Source organism: Malaclemys terrapin, chromosome 2 (genome assembly GCF_027887155.1).
Source record: "Malaclemys terrapin pileata isolate rMalTer1 chromosome 2, rMalTer1.hap1, whole genome shotgun sequence".
NCBI classification, from domain to species: Eukaryota; Metazoa; Chordata; order Testudines; family Emydidae; genus Malaclemys; species Malaclemys terrapin.
Window position 1 is genome coordinate 35511378 of NC_071506.1, and position 22259 is coordinate 35533636.

Here is a 22259-nt window from a genome sequence, read left to right on the forward strand (position 1 = left end):
TTTCTAAGGCTTTAGTTCTGCAAAGAGCTGTACAGAGGCAGAGGTACTGGAAGGCACAGGCCTATGCCCATGTGGAGATCATTGCAATATTGCAGCCTATGACTATTGAGCAGCCACTTTTGCCGTTACATAGTTACAAGATGTAACATTAGAATAATTTTAAACATTTTTCCAGAAATTGTTATAAAATTATATATGATAGTTTATTATGCATAATCATTATATCAAGAGTCTGTTACCCTCAGTCAGAACAGAATGCCCCCTTGTGGAACCAGAAAGACAACCTAATCTGCTATTTATATGGTTTTTAGCAAAGTAAAGCTTGCCTCCAAATGGTTTAATTTGCTATGAAAACATTTTTTTTCTCTTGTGATTTCCATTTTTGGTCCTCTTGAATCAGAATGGTATTACTATGGGAGGAGAATAGTTTACTAACTTGATTATATAAAGTAGCCAGACCTAGAGAACTATAAAAATACCCCAATTCCCTTTCACTGCTTTTGGAAATTTTTGCTGGGCCTTCCAATGTTTTTGTGGTTCAATCACACTTTACTGTAGCCTCTTTTTAATTATCCAAAACAGCAGAAAATTCATAGCCTAAACAGTTGTCCTTTCAGAAGGAAAAATATTGGTAGTTTAAAGGCTTTCAGACACCCCTGTATCATGTTAAATACCTTTTTGTTAAAGGATTTAATAACTCATCCATGTATAATAAGAATATAATACTGGTATTGATATTCATATCCTATGAACAAAACACTCATACATGCAAACCATGATAACATGCCCAAGGCCTGTGTTCCACAAAAGAAAGGGGGAAATTATGTAAAAAGCATGAAAGAAAAAAGTTATTCTTGCTCACTAGAGTTAAATATCTGTAATATATTCTCCACTTGTGGGTCTGTGCTACTGCATGTAAAATGCACGTAAAATGCTCCATATTATAATATTAAAAAACCATATGCCTCTCCATTAAGTGCCCCATGCCTATTGACTGGTGAGATAGAATGGTTATAATTACCTCAACTTAAATTTGATGGTGGTGGCATTAACTTAAAATTATTTTATTGGCTTTCCATATTCACAGTACAGTGAAAGGAAACATGATATATAAGATCCTGATCCAGCAGTAAGATGTACGTGAGCAGACCTCTGCCTATACAGAATCCCAGTGAAGTCAATGGGGTTTCTGCCAGCATGGATCTCATTGCAGGATGAGGGCCTACATGTACAATAGCCCTGTTTTCACAGGATAAAATCGCAAACATATTTTAATACTTATCTCAGTTATTATTAAACTTTTCAAATTTCAGCAATACCAATAAAAAGTCTCCTGTTTTTCACAAGTTGCAACACTACTGATTTGCAAACTTTAACATTACAGTGCAATAGGAGGGATGGCTCGAATCTTCACTATAAAATTCCATTCATCCCCACACTTTGCTGAAGATAGAGGAAAAGCATTGCCTCTACACTCCAAGGAACTGAATCCAGGATCTCAAATCCAGTCAGTGAAATTAACTAACAGAGGAAACGTCTTTGAGTTAGTTACCTGTGAACTGAGTCTTCTAGTTTGTTAAATTCCCCATGTTTCTGGTTGGACCTGAAGGATTCTAGTAATTTAAAATTTGAAGCTTAGCTCCAGAAAAGATAGCCTGTCTCCTGGTAAATTGCCCAACACTTAGCCATGAAGAGGACTGCAGAATGTATATCCCCATCTAGACCTTTTTTAGGGATATCATTTTTTTTCTTCTCATCCAAATTAATCAGACTAAATTTGGAAAAGGAATGTTTTGTTTTCCTATACTATATGCAGATTTCTTTTGTTGCATATGCTGCATTCAATCTTTGTCCCGAAATGCTGACGACCAGAATTTCTCCCTTACCAGAGTTCTTTTCAGTATCTCACTTTGGAATTATGTAGGTTGGCAAATGAGGTCCTCATTGACATTAATTCTAAGAACAAACAATATAAGATTCTTCATGTAATAAAACCAGTTAAGAATTTTCTTATTTTCAGATAATTTGAGGTCTCTAATTTGATTTTCTAGACACTGATTTTTAATTTTTTTGGCAGTTACATTCACTTTCATCTTTTCAGGATAATGCAGTTTGTCCATTATTTGTTGGTTCTCACAGTTAATTCGAAATACTGTTATTTCTGAAAACTGCTACGTTTTTCTTTGAAGGTCACAGTTTGACATTAATTCATTTTCCCCTCTAATGAAAGTGCTCAGAATCTAAAACTTTTCTCCTTCAGGATCTCAGCCATATTATGTATCCTTATGTCTGCAGGTTTCCAAGCCTGTGAAAGTGCTAGAGAAGCTGTGTTCCAGAGGGACTGAAAAATTCTGTTTTGTACATATTTTTCTTTTTTGGCATCTCACCATTATCAATGCTGTCAACCCACACTTTGTGGTTAACGGATCAATAATTCAGGGAAGAGTGTGGTTCTAAAGAATTGACTTTGAAAACATGAATCTGTTGGTTTTTTAACACTAAGTAAAAATAAACAACAATAATTCAATTATTTTAAAAATATCTAAAACAAGTTTTAATAAACAAAGGGCATATGTCTCTATAAACAAAGCAGAATTAGTACAGAATTAGTGCCTCAAAATATTCAATAGTCTTACACCTTCACCCACCACTCAATATCAGCCCACATGACTCAAATATAAAACACTGTCCACTCCTCATACCTACAGCTGCAAATAATTGTAAAATGTGAAACAAATATATCTTGCTTTTCAATGTGAAGAATACTACATATGTACCCTAGGAAACACAAAGAGGGAAAAGCCTTCCAGATTTGCAGGCCCACAATACAGAAGATTTGCCTCCCAACCTCTTGAGTTTAAATTGTAGAACTACTGGTTGCCTCAGTCCCATTGATCTGAACTGCTGTAATACATAAATGTGATACCATACCACAATATTTACTTTACCTTACTTTACTTAATAACTTTTCCATGGAATTTGTGGTATTTTCTACATATTGTATGAGAAATGTCACGAATACCACAGTATAATGATCAACTACAGGGGGTAAATGCCAATATTTTTTAAATTACCTATAATGTTGTGTCTACAATCAGTTGTCAGAAGGAAAATAATGCAAATAACTCCCCAGTTACACTATAGAATTGCCTGGATTTTTTTTATGCACAGCTGATTTTGGGTGCATAATTGGAAGCTGGGTTGAGGCTGTAGTAAAAATGTATCCCAAAAGTCCACTTATGATCAGTGAGAGGGACTATTCATGCGTGGCAGGTTTATATAATTTTTGGTGGTGCCCAAAAGGGAGCTGTTCCGTCCATAGGATGGACCAGGGTAACCACCCCGGGCCCCGCACTTCAGGGGGATGCAGGGTCCAGGGTGGCCTGTGGGGGTAGCGGAGGGCCTGGTGCCGGCAGCAGTAAGTGACCCGGCCCCAGCCTGCCCCACTCTGCCCCGCCGGCTCCCAGCGTCACTCGGGGGAAGGGGTGGAATGGGGGAAGAGAGGGGGTGGAGCAGGGGCGGAGTCGCTCACTGCTGCCAGTGCCAGGCACCCTGCTAACCCTCTAGGCCGCCCCGGACCCAGAGCCATCCCATCCATAGGTTGGAATGGGGCAACCACACTTCAGGGGACCCCGTGCTTCAGGGGAAGGCGGGATCCAGGGCAGCCTGGGAAGTTAGCGGGAGGCTTGGCGCCGGCAGCAGCAAACAACTGAGCCCGCCCCTGCTCCATCCCCTCCCCCAAGCCTCCATCTCCACCCCACCTCTTTCTGGCTTCCGCCCCTCCCCCGAGCGACGCTGGGAGCCAGTGAGGCGGACCGGGGCGGGCTGGAGCCAGGTCGCTCGCTGCTGTTGGCACCAGGCCCCCTGCTAGCCCCCCAAGCTGCCCTGGACCCCGCATCCCCCTGAAGCGATAAGCCCAAACATTGGTGGAGCTGGGCCCACGTTCTTAAATATTGGTGGAGCACGGGCACCCCAGGCCCATATAACTCACCACCTGTGGGACTATTTACATTTTATGTTACCATAGACCTTATATGCTATATGAAAAAGCTTAAAACATAGTCATTGTATAACAGCCAAACAGTGTCATTTGCGTAGTATGGCACCATGAAATACCTTGGCTGAAAGGCCGTAAGAAGATATATTTTTATGTTTTAAATGTTGTATATTTGAGTGTTTTGCAGTAGCTGTAATCTTTACTTGTATATATGAGATACCCCCAGATACACTGCACTGCACTTCTCAATAGAAAGTCCAGGAATTGGATAGTGTGGGAGGATTGGTTAAGGATACAAAGTCCTTCATCTGCACCAATTCAAATCCAGCACAGGCTGGAGATGACTGAAACTTGTTACCATCTGTTGTAGGTTCAGTGACATAAGTGAAAATCAATGATAGACTAATTCTTAGTGGACATGTCTGTATCACAAAATCTGTCTATTCAGAGATAATCGAGGAATAAATGGGTATGGAAACTGAACTACTCTCTGCTAGAGTTGGCCACTGCAAACCAGCATATGGGGTACCGTGGAAAGTTTGCTATACATCACTGGCTGTGCATAAGTACAGAAATGCATTCTTCAGGGCTGTCAATCTGGCAGTTTTCATGATCACTAAAATTCACTGAAGCTAAAAAGAGAATTGAAAGTGCTACAAGCACAACACCACATCCCCGACTCTAGCAAGAAAAGAAAGTGGGTGAGTGTAGGTGATTCTTTTATACTACCTTCAGAGAACAAAAATTAAATAATTTTATCTCCTTTAAAGGTAGAGCTACACTAATTTGGAGACTATAAAGCCCAGATATGTCTACATATGAAAAGAAAAACAAATATCCTTGTAATTCAAAATCTCTTTTTTGAGAGAGATACAGTACCTCTAATACAGTGAAAATACCTATATTTTTAAAACGAGGAATGAAATATTTCTAACAGCAACAACTTTTGTATACATGAATTAAGGTAGCTCTTATTTTACAAACTAACAATAATATACTTAGTGTCATTCCAAAATACAAATAGAAAGTGGGAGGGTTGAACTACTTTTGTCTCAACCTGGAGACAGCTTTTGTAACGCCAGTAGCTGAAAGCAAGATTCACTATGCAATACACAGTTGAAGCAATAAGTGCCAAATGAAGGAAAATAGCTGGACTGACTTTCTAAGGGATTTTGTCTGCTCCAAAACAAACACTGGAGACTTTTAAAAGTCTGCACATGTAGAAGTACACCAGGACAGAGCTTAGGAAATAGAAAAAATATAAACAGGATGACTGATTGTGGTGGAACTCTGAGACCAGCTTGGAAGGTATCTGCATATCTAACACAACATCATTGTCTCTTCATAAAATCACAGTCACTAAAGTTTGGAACTCAGTTGCCCTATAGGTTTAATTAACTGACACCAGACATAACATTTTCTGTCTAAGAAACTTGATTTTACAAGTATCTCTTTGCACAAAATTAAGTTTTATAATCTGAGAACCACATTCATATTCCATTATACAGAAGACTTTTTATCACAGCATTCAGTAAGACCTTCATAAGTCAAAAGACATGGTAAGGCCTTCAGGTTAGCTGAATCTTCTCTTGAAACCTCCAACAAAAAGAACAGGAACCACTTATTCCTTCACCATTATGGTGCTATTAGTAGAATATAAACACTCTCTTCTTGGTGAAGTCAGAAAGATATGCAAGTCTGTTCCCCAAGCATTCTTATGGCTCTCCCACTTTCTTCTGCAAGAAACTGATACTGATAATTTTAAACTCGGAGCTGCGGCAAATAAGTTTAATTCAGGCATACTCCAGTTCAAGAAATATATAATTTTGCAATTCCTGATGCAGGGATAACTCATGAGATTTACTACTGCTCAATGGAATTGCTTAGTTATCACATAGTCCTTTTCCTATAAGAATTCCTAGTGAATACTAAATTTCAGTGTGGACATTTTCCCAGTCCCAAATCCGGAGAATTTCAGTTCCAAAAGTCATTGTTCTGTATTTCTGTGCTTGCAAAACTATGTCAATTTGAATTGAGAATAATTTATGGGACACTAGGTTTCAAAATCTTGAAGTACCTACAGTCTAGGAAAGTGAGGAGAAGTTTGGGCTACGAGAAGGATCATGATTCTGAAATCTTTCTGAGTGGGCTTCTCATCTCAATTTGGACACATATATTATTACTGAAATTTAGACAGCCTTGTGTCATATAGAGAAATGTATGAAGGTTCCAACAATTATAATGAGCACTTTAACTTCTTCTTTGGCTTTAAACTTCTTTTTTGAGTCAAAGCTACATTGAAATGGAGAAGGATTTCTGCACTAAGTCCTGACCTCCAACCAGAGCAAATATTTGGCACCATGAAACCTTTGATAAGGCTTTCTATATTTGCTTTCATACAGGCTTACAAGATTGTTCAGGTGAGGCCAGGAAGACAGAATATACTCCTTAGATCTGAAGGTATGAGGCAATATATTTGATCAGATCTTGAAGCTAGTATCATTATGAGCTTTCCCCTGTGACGTTATCTGATTAAAATATGATCATGTAGATCATTGTTGCTACCACTGTTACATAATTGCAACAAATCTTCTACAAAGGTTGTCAAGTAAGGTGTCTATGGAAAGGCTATGATTTGCTGAATATGATTATGCTATTTGTATGCATGTATCATCTTTGTATTTGAAGTTATAAATATTGGCTCTATGCCTGGATTTCAAATGTTTGCTCCTCGGGTAATGCCCACAAGGTATTTAGCCTGCACATCTTGAAGGAAATATTCAAATTAAGTGGCCCATCAAGAAACACTTAACTCACAATGGACCATGGGAGACACCTATCTACACCTAATGGACTTTCCTGCTATGACTAAGCGAAATCATGCATGATGGACATGTGAGCTGCCCGTGTGACTCCAAATACCACCTTTTACCTGTAATTTTCCACTAGTTGTGCTGAAGGCTTTGTTAGAAACAATGGATTTCCCTCAACATGGCAGAAGCTATAAAAGGTCCTGGAAACATCTCCATTTTGCCTCTTTCCTGCTCAAAACTCTGGACTATGGACTTATACTAATGGGAGCATTCTAAGCAAGGGACTGAGGTCCTTCCAATGATTTGGAAGCAAAAAGAGACTTGATTTAAGCCAGCAGTTTATTCCATCACTGCTACAAGCCTGAATCAAAACTTTGCAATTATTGTATGTATTTGATTCCTTTAACCAATTTTAACTCTCACCTCTTTCTTTGTTTTTATAAATAAACCTTTAGACTTTAGATACCAAAGGATTGGCAACAGCGTGATTATTAGGTACGATCTGAGTTATATATTGAGCTGGGTGTGTGGCTGATCCTTTGGGACAAGAAGAACCTTTCATTTGATGAAATTGGTTGTAAAGAACCACTCATCTTAAAGTCTGGTGGTGATACAAGGACTGGAATGTCTAAGGAAACTGCTGTTCTGACTTCTTGTTAACCAGAGTGGTGAAACAGAAGTTTACTTTTGTTGCTGGTTTGGTATATCTTAAGGGAGAATAACAGCCAGTTTTGGAGTGTATTTGCCCTATTTCTCAGCAGTTTGTTCTGAATTTTGTATTCTCAGTTGTGACCCACGGAGGCATGGTTACACCTCCAAAACAAAGCAATTAGCGGTTATGGTTATCCACAATGGCCAACATTTGAATGGTCATATGTCAAATGCTAAAAATAAAGGGGCTTGCTACTCAGGGTTTAAATATTTTCTGAAAGCTAGGGAAAAAATTAACTAAATGCCAAATAGAAAACTACTCTAGCACACCAGAAATGTTGAATTTAATTTTTTTTTTAATTTACAGAAAAATTAACTGCAGGAAATGAAGAAGGAACAAAATAGTTAAAAACCATAAGAATTTGTCAAAAACAACAACATAGCTACTGAGAAGGATACTGGATTGAAAAGGAGATCCTCACCTGTCAGTCAGAAAAAGAAAATCTGACTAAGTATAATGATAATCTCAATGGTAGAAAGTTATGCATCACAACTTGATGCAGTAGTTTATCAATTTCAGAATATTATGATATGGAGCATTCCAATCCCTCTCATAATCAGCTGCACAACCTCAAAGTAGACAACTATTACAAATACTTATGTTTATGAGCTTAATTACTGGAGAATCCATGTGGAGTTTATAATATACTGAACATTGTTTGGGCTCCACTGTCAAAAACAAAATTTAAAAAATAAATATCTTGTCAAGGTATGCATATATGTGCATGGAGGGGGGGGGGGAGAGAGAGAGAGAGAGAGAGAGAGAGTGAACAAAAAAAATCTTATAAATCTTGTAAATTACAATTTTTTTTTTACAAAAATATCTGTAGGATTTGCAAAGGATACTTTACAATGCCTACAGAAATTTTGTAACAGTAAATCACAAAGCACAACTTTGAAACACTGACTCAATAAAGAAATTTAAATGGTAAAAAAAAAAGAAGGTGATTAAACAAGATTCGGTCATACCACTTATTTTCTGCCTTAAGTACCCAATTACATTTTCCTCTACCAACTCAGTGTAAGTTCTTTTGTTAACACTTCTGCTATTTACTGCAACCTACCATTGACCTCTAATATTGTACCATACAGAATAGAGTTATGAAGCACACTGTTACTTGCAAAATCAAACAAAAACTTTTGCATGGCAAATGGTCTGACAATTCAGAATTGTCAGAATTTAACAAAATGTTGAACATGCTCTTTTTACTGTAGTGATAGTATCAAAAGGCAGTAACAAACAATTGTATTAAATTCAATACATGCAAAGTTACATACAAGTCATTGTACTTCATTTTAAAAAAAAAGTTTAGAAGACAGTTACTGTGTTTCACTTTGGGTGTACAATCAGATTAGAAGGTCCTCAGCTGGTGAAAACTGGCATAATTTCATTGACTAAATTAATTTCCTTCAGCTGAGGATCTGGCCATATATTTTAAGAAAGAATGCATTGTCATGCACTATTCGGCATTAGCATTTTGAGTACTTCAGATGCTCATTGACAATCAAAAGGCACTGATTAATGGCAATGAAAAACAAACACACAATGTCGACTTCTCCTTTTACAAATCTTTAGCTTAGAATGTAACATACTGTACACACTAATTTAGATGAAATATACACAGCATTAGTAATATTAATAACCTACTTTGTAACCTCCGTGTAGGGCTTTCACCATGTAGCTGTCTGCGTGGCAAATATGGCGAGGGATGGGGAAGTGGCAATGAGGAAACATCATGTGTCTGAAGTTTGTACCAGTGAGGTTCATCGTCTAATAGTGCTGTCTCTAGCTCAATAAGAATCTACAAAAGAAACAAGCACAGGTGCTACAGTGGAACACTATTTTAAAATAGGTATTTCTATACAGTTTATTCTAATCATTCTTTTAATGTTAACATACACATTTGAAATTAAAAAGAGTTCTTGCATTCACTCAAAAATGAGCCATCAAGACACTTATGAATATAGTACTTGTAACAAAATTTGACACCGAATAAGACAAACACTTCTAGCTTTAATAGCAACCTTAGCAACTTAATGACAATCTGAACAGCATCTAAACATCTTGGGACAAATTAATAAACATATTTCAACATCTTCAGTAAAGTTACGCCAGGGACAAATTTGGACCATTATCAACAATCCTCAAAGAATATGACTTTTTGAAACTATGTGCATGCTGTTATTAAGACAGAACAACTAAAGAATGTATCGGATAACAACATTACATCATAAATTTCAGGTAACTTTTAGGAAGAGTTACTATTAAGCAGTCAAATACGTCCAACACTGTCAGCTTTTTTTTTTTTACATCTGATAAAAATATTTTATTCACAAGAGCCAAAGAAATCATCACTCATCCATGTACTATTGACAAAGTCCCCAAACTACTGACTGATTATGAAGAGTTAAAACAGTACCAAATACCTCTCCTAAAAATTCACTTTCTTCCTCACGAACTCGTGCTTGGTCCCAAAGTGTAATCTCCAACATTCGTTCTCGAAATTCTCTCCGATGAACTGGAGAATAAATGAATGTTTGGTTCCATTTGGGTTCCAATGTTTTCTTTACTGTTTTTGTTCTTCTTTTGTTTTTATCACTGCAAAGAGCAATTTAAACATTAAAGACTTCCAAAAACCTACTACATTGTACTAAGCATTTTGTTAAATGCATGATCTCTTAGAACAGTGGTAATTTGTGTGTAGTTTGAAAGACTAACAATAAACCAGAAGGACATCAAAATTAGGAGTTTCTGATGGAAAAAAGATTAGGACCTGGGACTGGTTATAATTTACAGTTTTGTATTCATGAAGTGTGTTTACAAAATTCATTTGTTTAAAACTTGCTGGGTTTTTTGCGTCATTCAACTGCGGTACTAATTTATATATTTTTAACAATATAATGAAGATACTGGCACATTTGTAAATATTCTAAGTGTATAACATTCTAATTATATGAATAACAATTGCATTATTTGTAAACTTCTGGTAGCTAGATGTTGGAACAACATGTTAACTATGTAGTTGCATTTTATCCATATTGTTAAAATAAATAACTCTAATTGCGTATTTCAACACTCAAGATTTGTTCACCATAGTTACATTGGACATGTTTTTCCAGTGAAATTTGTTTAGTCAGAGCTTCACATGCTCACCTAATTAAATGCTTGAGTTGTTTAACTGCACTTTTCCTCTAGCAGGTTACTTTTCCATGCATAACAGATTTATTTTAGACTACTAGGTTTATTCTTCAGAGAAGAGAAAAAGCAGTTTGGCTGTCAGAAGAAAACTAATTCAATAAGACAAACTGCTGTTTCTTTTATATATGAGGAGGAAATACCAGGAATAATTAAAGGAAAAATTCTACACTCCTCACATAAAAGAAAATAAAAAGAACAACACAAAGTATTTCTTGTAAAACATTACTAAATCATGGTAAAATTCCAAAATATATCATTATTGGTATTTTATACATTATTTTATTTTAATAATATATTTCTATTTATTTTATATTATATTTGGGGATTTTTTCTTCTTTTCATCACCTGACCATCCATTTCCAACCTAGGTATAGGGGTCTTTCTGCCCATATCCCATTGCATGATAAAAGCTCTAATTATCTAACAATATGAAAACAGAAATTATTGGTGGGAATATTGATCTTCAAAAAAGTGGACAAGATAAATATAATAAAACAATGAATCTGAACCCCAGTTAGTGCAGATCTTCACCTACTCCATTGTCTTCAATGATACTATGCCAATTTGCATGAGCTGAGGATCTAGACGACTATATTTTATTAGGCCAATGGTTTAAAAACTTTTAAGGCAAAGAGGCCTAACCAGGACCTTTTTGTAAAAAAGCTTTTGAAATACAGCAATGCATATGATGATGGCATAAAAGATATCACAGTATCCAAGTTGACATAAAATAGATAAACCATTTTTGTTTGGCTAACTTCACCATTTTATCCTATATCAGGTTACTTTACCATACTGAATATGGTGAAGATGAAAAGGACAATCTTGCAAGGAGTTGAGCACCCTCAATTCCTAGTGAAATCAATGGAAATTAAGGTACTTAGCACCTTTCATGATTAGACAATTCTTTCTAATTAAATATTTAAGGTTAACTGGCTCTACCCCAGACAGGGCTGAGGAGAAATGGATAGGAAGGCAGAATCTCCAGGCTGGGAAACATTTATGTACAGTATAACAAACACATGCAGTAAAAATGCTTATTTTAAAGATGCATATTATTCTATCGCTCCATCAATCAGTTTTTCATATTCTGATTCCACAATTTACAGCAAACCTCTGCTACATTTCACAACATACCACAAAATAAAGCCAAATGTTCCCCTCTGTCAACAAGAGCAGAGGAAACACAGATGAGAGTTCCAGTTAGAAGGACTCCTCTAACTGTTCCCCTTCCCTCTGACCCAATGGAAACAACTACATTCACAGAATCAAGTACTGAGATAAAAGGGGGTAGGAGAGGTAAAGGCCCCATCACACCATCATCTTCTCCTAAATGCCATGGGAATTACTAGTGTAAATTAATATCAATACTGTGTAGTGAGAAAGGCCTACAATTAGAGCTGAGGGTTCTCAGCATGTCACAGGTTCGGGTCCTCATCAGCATTAAATTGTCAGTACCACAATTTGAGACTCATGGTTTTTGGATGCCAAGCCCTCTTCCTCTTTTGCTGTGGGGACGGGGATGGGGGGGACAATGAATGCCTTGAAGAAATTATCAGTCAGAAACTCAATTAATCTATATCTGTGGAATTTCCTGTCCCCTACACAAGAACAACCTAGCAGATAATATGGCCTTAAAATATTAACAACAGTATTTGCAAACAACAGCTCCTCATGCAGTGCAGACAGGTTTATCTTTAGTTTGCCATCCAATAGTTGATAAAATAATTTAACTGAAGTTAATTTGATTAACAGAAAATAGTATTCAAAGAAATGTAAAACCTGTTCTACACTGTTATATAACATGTTCAATCACTAAATTCCATTCTTTAAGACTATTCTATAAAATCTCATGTATGACCAGTATTAGCTAGCAATCTGTTTTCAACTCTGCATGTCATCGGAATATCTATTTTAACTTCTACTAAAATATCCCTTACTTTTCCCTTGACCCTACCTTCTGTCTGGAAGAAAGTAAATTTTAACATAAGGATTCCTTGGCCTCCCATCTTCCCTTGAAGGAAGATCCTTTGCTCCCAATATTGTGACTATCAACTGATGACCAACCTTGTCATACCACAGCTTTATCTGTAATGAGAAAATATGCATTAGTCAGCTCATTTCTTTAACAATCTAGTACACTATTCCCCCTCCCAAGATGCATTTTACTCTTCAACCCCTCAACTGTGATGGTTTTATTGATTATTACAACACAGATCATTTGTATTCCATTTTGTATATTGTAGTGAGGCAGAAAAATGAAAGGATACACTGTAATAACTTCAATGTGTATCAAAAGTTATTTCATTAAAAAAACACACATATATGCATCTTATATCTTTCTCATTGATTTCCAAGTAGTGAACTGTTTAAAATTATGTTCCTTTTGTAGTTTTGGGTTCTGCTGTATAGTATTTAGCTACATGGGGTCTTTAAATATTTTGCCATTTCTAAGGGCTCTATTCACAATGAATGAATGTTTCATATCCTGTTGGGAAGGAAAGACTATGGAATGAAGCCATAGGCATTATGGATCTGTTCAAATGATATTCAGAATAATTTTGGAGGCATGTTTATGTTCAATTCTCAGGAGCTTCCACAAACAGATGAAAGGGTGGGTGAATTTTTCATTATGATGATTCCCTCCTCAATCCAACTCAGCATAATAACCAAACCAACAGGCCAAAAAATTATTTTATTTAGCTGTACAAGTTGTTTTTATAATTAATTAATTAATCTCAGAGCTAGATTAGATTAGCCATGGAGTATCCTTTTAACTTCAGGTATTAGAAGCTCATAACAAACTGCTATTTACACATTCCAGCCTAAACATTATGCTTCCAAATATATATTGCTCACATACAGGGCATATCTACATTAGACCATTGCTCTCTTTCAGGGGTAAATGGTGTAGCCATAGCAGGATTAAGTATTAAAAATAATCAGGGTATCACATGATAGTGTGATACCATCACTGTGACATCATTACAGACAGGCTGACAGAGCTGATTATAAGTACAAGAAAGTCTGCTACAGACAGAAGAAGATCTAGAGGTTTTAGAGGAAGCAGCAGCTACCAGTGGCACCTACTAAAGCCAGGGAGGGGAGTGCTCAGTCCTGTCACACCACACCCACCATAGCAGCCCATCTCCAGGAACAGACACATCCCAGCGGAGGTAAATCTTGTGATGGGAGGTGCCACCACCACACTTTTGATGGGCAGGAAATTGAGGGCTGACACTACCTCTCCTGATCCCAGCTCACACTCTTTGGTTAGGCCAGGTGAAGGGGCACCTCAGCTGGCACCACAGCTCCTAGTCTTCAGGCAACCAGAGATAGGCCTTGGCAGCTGGCACACTTCTCAGGTCATATGACAAAAACACAAAAGACTGGCTCAGGCTTCTGTAGTTCCCAGTACTTCAGTGAGTTTGATAGAACATGACCACAAACACACAACTTATTTTCTGGTAGGCCAGGGCCTCATTCCTCCCCAGTCCATCACTATAGTGCCTAACATCAGCCAGTGATATTCAAAGGAAGGAGAAGGCCTCTGTTCCCCACTACCACTTTCTCTAAAATTTCTCTTCAGGGGAAGAGGGGGCCTCCAGCTCACTAACAAGCTTCGTGGAGACACCTCTGTACTCCCAGTTAGGTGGCTCTATGACTACTCCAAACAGAAGACGGAGGGAGCAGTGCTACCCTCAACATCTTCAACTCACACAGAGAGCTCTAGAGGGCTGTTCCCCCAACCACTCAATTCAGAGGGCTCTAGCAACCTTCCCCCAAACTGAGGATTGATGTTCATTCAAGTTGGACAGTTGGGTGGGGAGGGCTGCACTGACCACATCACAGCAAAGGCGGCCTTAGTCTGTGGGGTGCCACCTTTACCACCCACCCTTCAACAGACAGTCCTGGGAAAGGTGTTACTCTATCCTACATGCAGTAGGCTCTGTTGGGAAGTGCCCACTTCTCATCATTCAACTAGAGGAATCACTGTGCCTCCTTCAGCAAAGGGCTCTGAGAGGGGCTGTCCCTGACTGAAAAGATGTCTTGGAAACCCCCACCCACTCACAGACAGGTCACTAGGGAGGTTCTGCCTCACCACATCACTCCCAAGCAGCTCTGTGGGTGGGGGCACTGTCAATATCACCCCTGCCTAACCAAAGAGTACTATATGGGTTGCCCCTGCTGCTACCACCAACACACCTGAGCAGGATTTTCCCTGCTCTGGGTTGCTGCAGGCCAGACTAGCCACCAGAACTGAGAGCAAGGAGCTGGTTTCGCATGTGTTCTCAAAGCCCCCTCTGCTGGGCCCAGGCAGCATGAAGCTGCCTGATTGGAATGCTGAGGGAGAAGAGAAGGACTGAGAGGGGCAGGTTACAGGAACAGATTGGGACAGGGAGGCTGGAATGGGGAAGAGGGAAAGTGGGACTAGGAGTTGAGGTTGAGGTGGGGAGAGTGGGACTGGCTGGGAAAGCAGACTGATAGTGGGAGCCCAGGAGAGAAACTCAACAAGACAGGGTCCAGTAGGTGGTGAGGGAAAGAAGACTGTAATTATATGAGGAGCAGAGGGGGAGGCAGGGTCTGGAAGAGAAGGAGACTGGTAACTGCTGGGGCAGTTGGGAGAGGTGGGGGGAAAGGGGAGACAGATTTTACGAGTAGCCATAAGCGTAATAAAGGTAGCTATTGTGTGCATGATCCCTGCTTCTGTTGTTGCAGAAGTTGGAAGGTCTATAGTGAATGAGGCAGGGAATTACAGGAAGAAAAAGGAGGGTCTCATTTTTAAGGCAGTTGAATACTCCCCTCAGGAACTAGATTCTATCCCTGCTTTGTCAACGAGATTCTATGCAATGCTGGGCAAGTCACTTAAACCAAACTTCTTATAGGTGGTCACTAATTCTGTGTTCTATGGGTGCCCAACTTGAGACCCCGTCGTCTTATTTGTAGAAAGGCTGAGCACTCACAGCTGGAATTGAAGTCAATGTGAGCTGTGCTTTGAACATATTAATTGTTATATAATGCTAAGTAGTATGAAAAATCAGGCATACTAGGCATCTCAAAGTGGACACCCAAACTAGTGGATTATTTTGACCTTAATCTCTTTGTGCCTCAGTTCCTCATCTGTGAAATGGGGATAATGCCACCCCCCCACACACCTCCATCTCATAGGGCTGGTGTGAAAATAAATTCATTATTGTTTGTGAAGTACTCAGATATTATTGTGATGAGCACCACAGAAATTTCCATGATAATTCTGTCTTCAGAGCAGGACTTGAATAGTGTGCAGTAATTAAGGCCTAGAGCCACGCATTAAACAGTGGAGTGAAAATAACTATTGAATAACTGATCATTGATAAAGAACTGTCTATCATATGCACTGAATGAGGCCGGGGTTCAATTGAAAATATAGTATGTGATAATGTAATGAAGACTATAGTATAATGCATAGGCATAAAGGGACTGGATTAAGATTGCACAGGCAACCTTAATTCTCGCATTTTGAAATTTTTGAGTGCTTGACTTTGCAACCTGAATAATGTTCTTTTAATGTTGGGTAGGGGCACATGTTGTGTGTATAATATATGATATAGTTTACATAGACAGTTGTATCTTACAGATGTAAAAACAGAATGTATTTACACCTGTTAACATTATGGTATCTTTGACTTCTTTACTGATTTGTTCCAATCATTGCTGCACATGTCTTGAGGTGGGGAGATGCACTCTCACATAACTGCATGCAAAGGTCACAGTTGAAGGTGACCACAAGCTTTACTGGCATACAAACTCTGCCATACAAACTCTGCTCTGAGATGACTATGGTTAGCACCACCAACCTTAGGTGGTATTGAGCTTTGCTTTTTTTCTCCTTTTATATATAATGTGCATAATTATTTTATGCATTATAATTATTTTTATAATTATAATGTTTTGTAGCTGAAATAGTAAGTTCTTTTCTATTTTGTGTCATTTTCGAGCAAATGATACCTCAGGGGGATGATTTTGTTTACATTTTTATTTAGATTAAGCTTCTATAAATGCAGATGTTACTCCTCAGGTGGGAAAGTTTGTGGTGTAGCTGACATGAGCTTTTGAGTACCTTCCCAAAATAAAGAGTGGCTCCTGAGCATAGCCAAAACCAGATTAATACTGTCTTGGCTGCTCTCTGGCCTGCTGGGAACAAGTACGGGAGGAGTGCCAACAGGTAACAGTGGGTGCAGCTGTTACTGAGGGTGGGAAACAGTATTGTAGGGCTGAGCTAGGAGAACCAACTTCACCTATATTTCCTGTCTACATGCACGATGGAATGTCATGGATTGATCTGCTATGGAAATGTATTTATTTGGAAATGTTACTGTGCCTAGTAACACTTGTGAACAAGAAAAACCAAGTCTCTCTATGGAGATTTCTGGCAAACTACACACATGAATAACTTAAGATAATGCCCAAGCACTCATAAATTAGGGCTGGTCTACACTACAGAGGGATTGATCTAAGTTACACAACTTCAGCTACATGAATAACGTAGCTGAAGTCGACGTACTTAGATCTATTTACTGCAGTGTCTTCACTGCAGTGTGTGGATGGGAGACGCTCTCCCATCGATTCCCCTTGCGCTTCTCATTGAGGTGGAATACTGCTAGAGCGATCAGTGGTTGATTTATCGTGTCTATACTAGACACGATAAATCGACCCCCACTGGATTGATCGCTGCCCGTTGATCCAGCCAGTAGTGTAGACAAGCCCTTACATTGATCCGAGTTTAAAGGCATAACTGCCAGGAAATCATAGCTATTCAAGGTGCCTACCTACACATAAATGTTTTCTCTACCAGGCTCATCCTGTTTGCCAGCACTGATATATTGGCAGTGCATACATTATTATACTTGATTAAACTTGTTGATATTTGTGTGGCAAATTGAAACTGCAAGGTAAGGAAGAACAGGAGTTCACAGCCAATTCTGGCTGTCAGGCTAATTAAAGATGGTGAATGGGAAATATGTTTAAGACTATATAATTTCCCAGGAAAATATTGCCTAACAGCACTCGGTATGCATTAAAAAACTTTACTAGGAGTTAAACTGATACTCAAAGATGTGAATACATCAGAGTTCAAAATACAAGCTTATACTTTTCCAAAAAAGCATTTAACACCATTATCAGTAGGGGTAGTCTTGGAGAACTGCTTCTGGACCTTTCTGTAGCCACTTGCACCACTATGGAGTTGAGCGCTGGATGAGTGAATAAAAATGCCGCCCCCTTTAGCTGGCATGAAATATTGTTTCTCAGCTTTCTTCAGGTTTGGGGCACAAGAGGCAGGGGTGTGCCACACCGAAATGTCAGTGGCTTGTTTAACTGGAAAGGCCACCCTTGAAGGGCTAAAAGGCTGGAGGGTGTTTAGTAATCTCTGCTGTGTGTCCTGGACCTCTTCAAGAGGTATCTGGACTTCAGTAGCCATCCTCTGCAACAACTCCTGGTGCTGCTTATGGTCATTGGGTGGAGAGGGAGATGATGGAACAACTGCCTCAACAGTGAGGAGCATGGCATACCCATTGGAAACATTGGATATGGCTCAAACTCCTCCCCCACAGATCCTGACATGAAGAGTCAGAAGGAAGGGAGAGGAGGGCCAGTGTGATTCTTGCATGGATCCAGGGTGCCTCTATATGATCACATGGATCCCAGTAAGAATTGATGGGAGAGATCAATAAAAGCTCTGCTGGTGAAAATCGATGTTTCAAAGGAGCTGCCCTATAATTTAGTAATGCCAGATAAGGGTCTGTATAAGACTCCTCTGCTGTCTTTAATAGTCTTTTTATTATCTTAATACCATTTTCCATAAATCCATTAGACTGTGGACATCTTGGATTAGATGTAATTTGCTTAAACTTGGATTTTCTTGCAAAATATGAGAACTCATAACCATCAAATTGTGGTCCATTGGCTGACATGACCACTTTGGTATGCCACGTCTAGAAAAGATAGATTTGATACTCACAATAATATGTTTTGCTCTAGTGTTCTCAAATCCTCTTATTTCTGGAAAATGAGAATAATAATCCAGAACCAATATATAATATATAATTCTTGTCAGCATAAGTAAACAGACCCATGCCTACTTTGGACCAGGGTGACAAAATGTCTTCATTTACCGTCATAGGCCATTTTATTTGGTTATCTCTGTATTGCTGGCATGTTTCACAAGCCTTAATGGATTTTACTCTATCTGTATTCATTTGTGGCCAGTATAGAATATTTCTAGCCCTTCTTTTGCATTTTTCAATACCTATCCTACGCCGTACACATCTTTAACCCTAATATAGGTACATATTTCCCTGGAACTATCACAAACTTAATCTTTTCATTTTTATTTTTTACCTTTACCTCAAGATCACATTCACCAACAGTAGGAATCATCACTCCACTGTAAGCATTATCTGCTTGCTGTGAACATTTGTTTTTTTCTTCAGATCTTTTATAATAGAGTCTGCTACAACATTGGCTTGTGCACCAGTGTCCAATTCAAAAGTCACAGAGGTTCCATTTGTTTCCAGCATAATAGTCCAGTCATTTGATGCCGTTAGTTCTTGCAAAATTCCTATGAAAAGTTCTTCTTCATTGTTGCTTGCACTGTAGTGATCCTCCTTTCTGTGCAACAAATGTACACTATGTTTCTTTCTGGACCCACACTCCTCTTGTTTGCAAATTCTTGCATAACACTTTTCACCTCTTACATCTGTTGCAACTTTCCCCAAAGGTGGGACACTGCTGCGGACTATGTCTGTGACCACAGCATGTACAGCTCTTTATGCTGTCTTCTGCACACTTTTTCTGATTGTGTTTCATAGATGTCTCCCTGGAATTTCTGTTCTGTCTCTGCTCCTTTCTCTGAGGATATGTTATCCTTTCCACTATTTCAGTGCCTTACTTTCCCTCCGAAAGCTTCAGCCTGGTCTGTTGCTTGGCAGATGCTGATTGCTTTTTCTATCTTGAGATCAGGATCCTCCAGCAATCTTTTTCTGAGCTGCAGGTCTCTGATGCCCATCATTATCTGGGCTCTAATTAGGGAATCTGTGAGTCCTCTGAAATTACACAATTGACTCAACAGTCTGAGATCCTTTACAAATTCCTCAAACGATTCTCCCTCTTTTTGTGACCACATATGAAATTGATATCTCTCAAAAGTCTCATTTTTCTTAGAATGCAGCACTCCTCAAACTTTCAGAGGATAATAATCAGCCTGCTCTGCTTGGTTCAAGTGCAGACTATTATAGACATCTAACTCCTCAGGCCCCACTATATTTAGAAACAGTACCTTTTGCTTACATGGTTTCTCAGTGACTCCACTCACCTTCATGTAAAGGCTGAGCTGCTGCTCAAAACTCCTTCAGTTGCCCATTGCATGCCTGGAGAGTTTCTGCTTCACTGGAACCCTTAGTTGCTCCATTTTCTTTTCATCAGTGTTCACATCACATGATCCAACATGTATGTCCAATCACTTCTGCTACAATGTTGTTTAGGATTCTCATGAAGGAGTCAGAAGCCCATGCATGAGAGAGATGATTTTTTATTGAAGTAAACATCCATGCTGGTCCAGCATGTCTAACTAGGAAGGGGAGCTGCTAAAAGTCAAAAATGAAACCAGAGATTGAGCTGAGTAGCAGATTAGCTCTTAAATAGACATGAACCTCACAAAGGCTTTGGTCCTTTGTGGTGTTTTAAGGGCTCCTGAGGAGGGTACCAGCGGATCTAAGCCATCTGAAGATCTAGTGTTTAGAGGATCCCACACAGTTGGTGTCGTTGGATAGGGTTCCAGCATTGAACTCCCAGACAGAACCGCTGGGTACTGCTCATTAGGTTTGTGGGGTGGCAACAGAGCCAATACCATCAGATCTTCTTCCTCTGATCTTTACTTCTTGGACAGAAGTTTTCTGAGGACCTAATTCTTTAGGACCTGCACGTGAGGACTCGCCCAATTTTGACCAAGACAGGGAGGATCCTTTCTACTAGAGGCATATCTAGGTAAAGTTATGACCTTATGCTTATGTTCATGTCCCTATTCTTAGGAGAGGGTTTCTTAGGCTTAAGAGTTTTACCTCAATTCTGGAGCTCATGCTTAGAGGGGCTCTGCTCACTAGCTCAGGCTGTTGGTGTAAGGTGATAAGTCACTTCTGTGCTGGGCTCCAGCCAATCCACAAGACAGAGACTGATCTGGTAACTTCCAGAGTAGATATCTAAGCCCCACAGGAGTAAGAGCAGCTCAGTCTGCTCAACATCACTCCAGGTCTTGGAACTCACTCCTTCCTGTTGGTGGTAACAGACTCCCAAAGCCTGAGTTGTTCCAGCCTTGCTCTGGTTCCAGCCCTATTCCTAGTCCTGCTCCAGCTCTGCTCTCACTCCAGCCTCACTCCAACCCTACTCTGGATTCATAATTCTAGTTCTGACCCTGGCTCTGACCACTAGACCCAACTGCCATGGCTCTGACCACTAGGCATGATCATCCCATCATGGTTTCTTACTGTTGTTCAGGCAGGTCTTCCCAGCCTGAATCTGAATGGGGTCTCATGGGCTGCTCCATGAATACTTCTGCAGACCAAACTCTGGTCCCTCACAAGTTCAAGGAGGGAAGGAGCTGCAGATACTGCAAACTGGAGGTGATATTAGCCTCCGTAAGGCAATAGAGGCAGTGCTGGAGATTGTCGTTGACACAGAAGGAATAGGAGGAAGAGACACAGTTCTTGAACCCCTGAACTCTTGTCAAAGTCCCTCTTCGAAGGGAGAAGCTCCCTGGAGCAGGACGAATAAAACTAACTATGCTAGTGTGCTAAACACAAGAAAATACCAAACTGTCAAAAACTATTTACAAATTGTATTCATAGGTTCACAGTAAAGAAAGATTGAAGTAGACATGGAGGGTTCCAACTCAGGCCATGCGGCGATAAGAAGGAACTGGAGAGGTGTCTAGCCACACTGCCCTTTATATTCTTATTTTGGAAAATAACTGTGCATGTGCAGACCAATGGAAACTGCTTACCAAAAATGTCCAGACCCAGGTGCATGGTGTGCATACATACATACCCATGTGTGGAATACATCGAAGTAGTAGTGAAGCTCAAAAAAATACCCAGGGATTCAGGGGATAGAGAGGGAGTGTGGTGGTGATGGTGAGAGGTGGGAGGGTATGGGTGAACAGTGGGGAAGTTGACAGTGGAATCAGGGGCACACACCATCTTTCAGAGTGATTAAATGAATAGGTACTGACAGTGAAGTGTGAACATCCCTGAGGTCTGTACACTAATCCAGATTAATCCATCTACCTTCCTACTGAATATAGACGTATTGGGAGGCATGACTTTGTCTCTCATGCTAGTTAGGATAATGTTGTCAAAGCCATGAGTATGAGCTTCCTGAGAACCATGCCAAGCAACATTTGACTCTTTGACCAGAATTATACTCTGTAGAAGACTACACAAAGAGGTCTGTAAAGACCCCGTGGACAATGTGCAAAAATAAAATTTCATCTGAATAGAGTCCTTAA

The 22259-nt window shown here is 39.3% G+C and overlaps 1 protein-coding gene across 1 annotated transcript in view; it reads right to left on the reverse strand.

Annotated features, from left to right (window-relative positions):
- Positions 1 to 22259, reverse strand: part of RIMS2 (regulating synaptic membrane exocytosis 2) — a 788551-nt gene that overhangs the window by 293630 nt on the left and 472662 nt on the right. Inside the window, exons 13-15 of the mRNA XM_054018206.1 lie at positions 12678 to 12808; positions 9949 to 10120; positions 9170 to 9323 (exon numbers count right to left, since the gene is read on the reverse strand). Of these exons, the coding sequence (XP_053874181.1) occupies positions 9170 to 9323; positions 9949 to 10120; positions 12678 to 12808 (457 nt within the window). The remainder of the gene's footprint in view (positions 1 to 9169; positions 9324 to 9948; positions 10121 to 12677; positions 12809 to 22259) is intronic.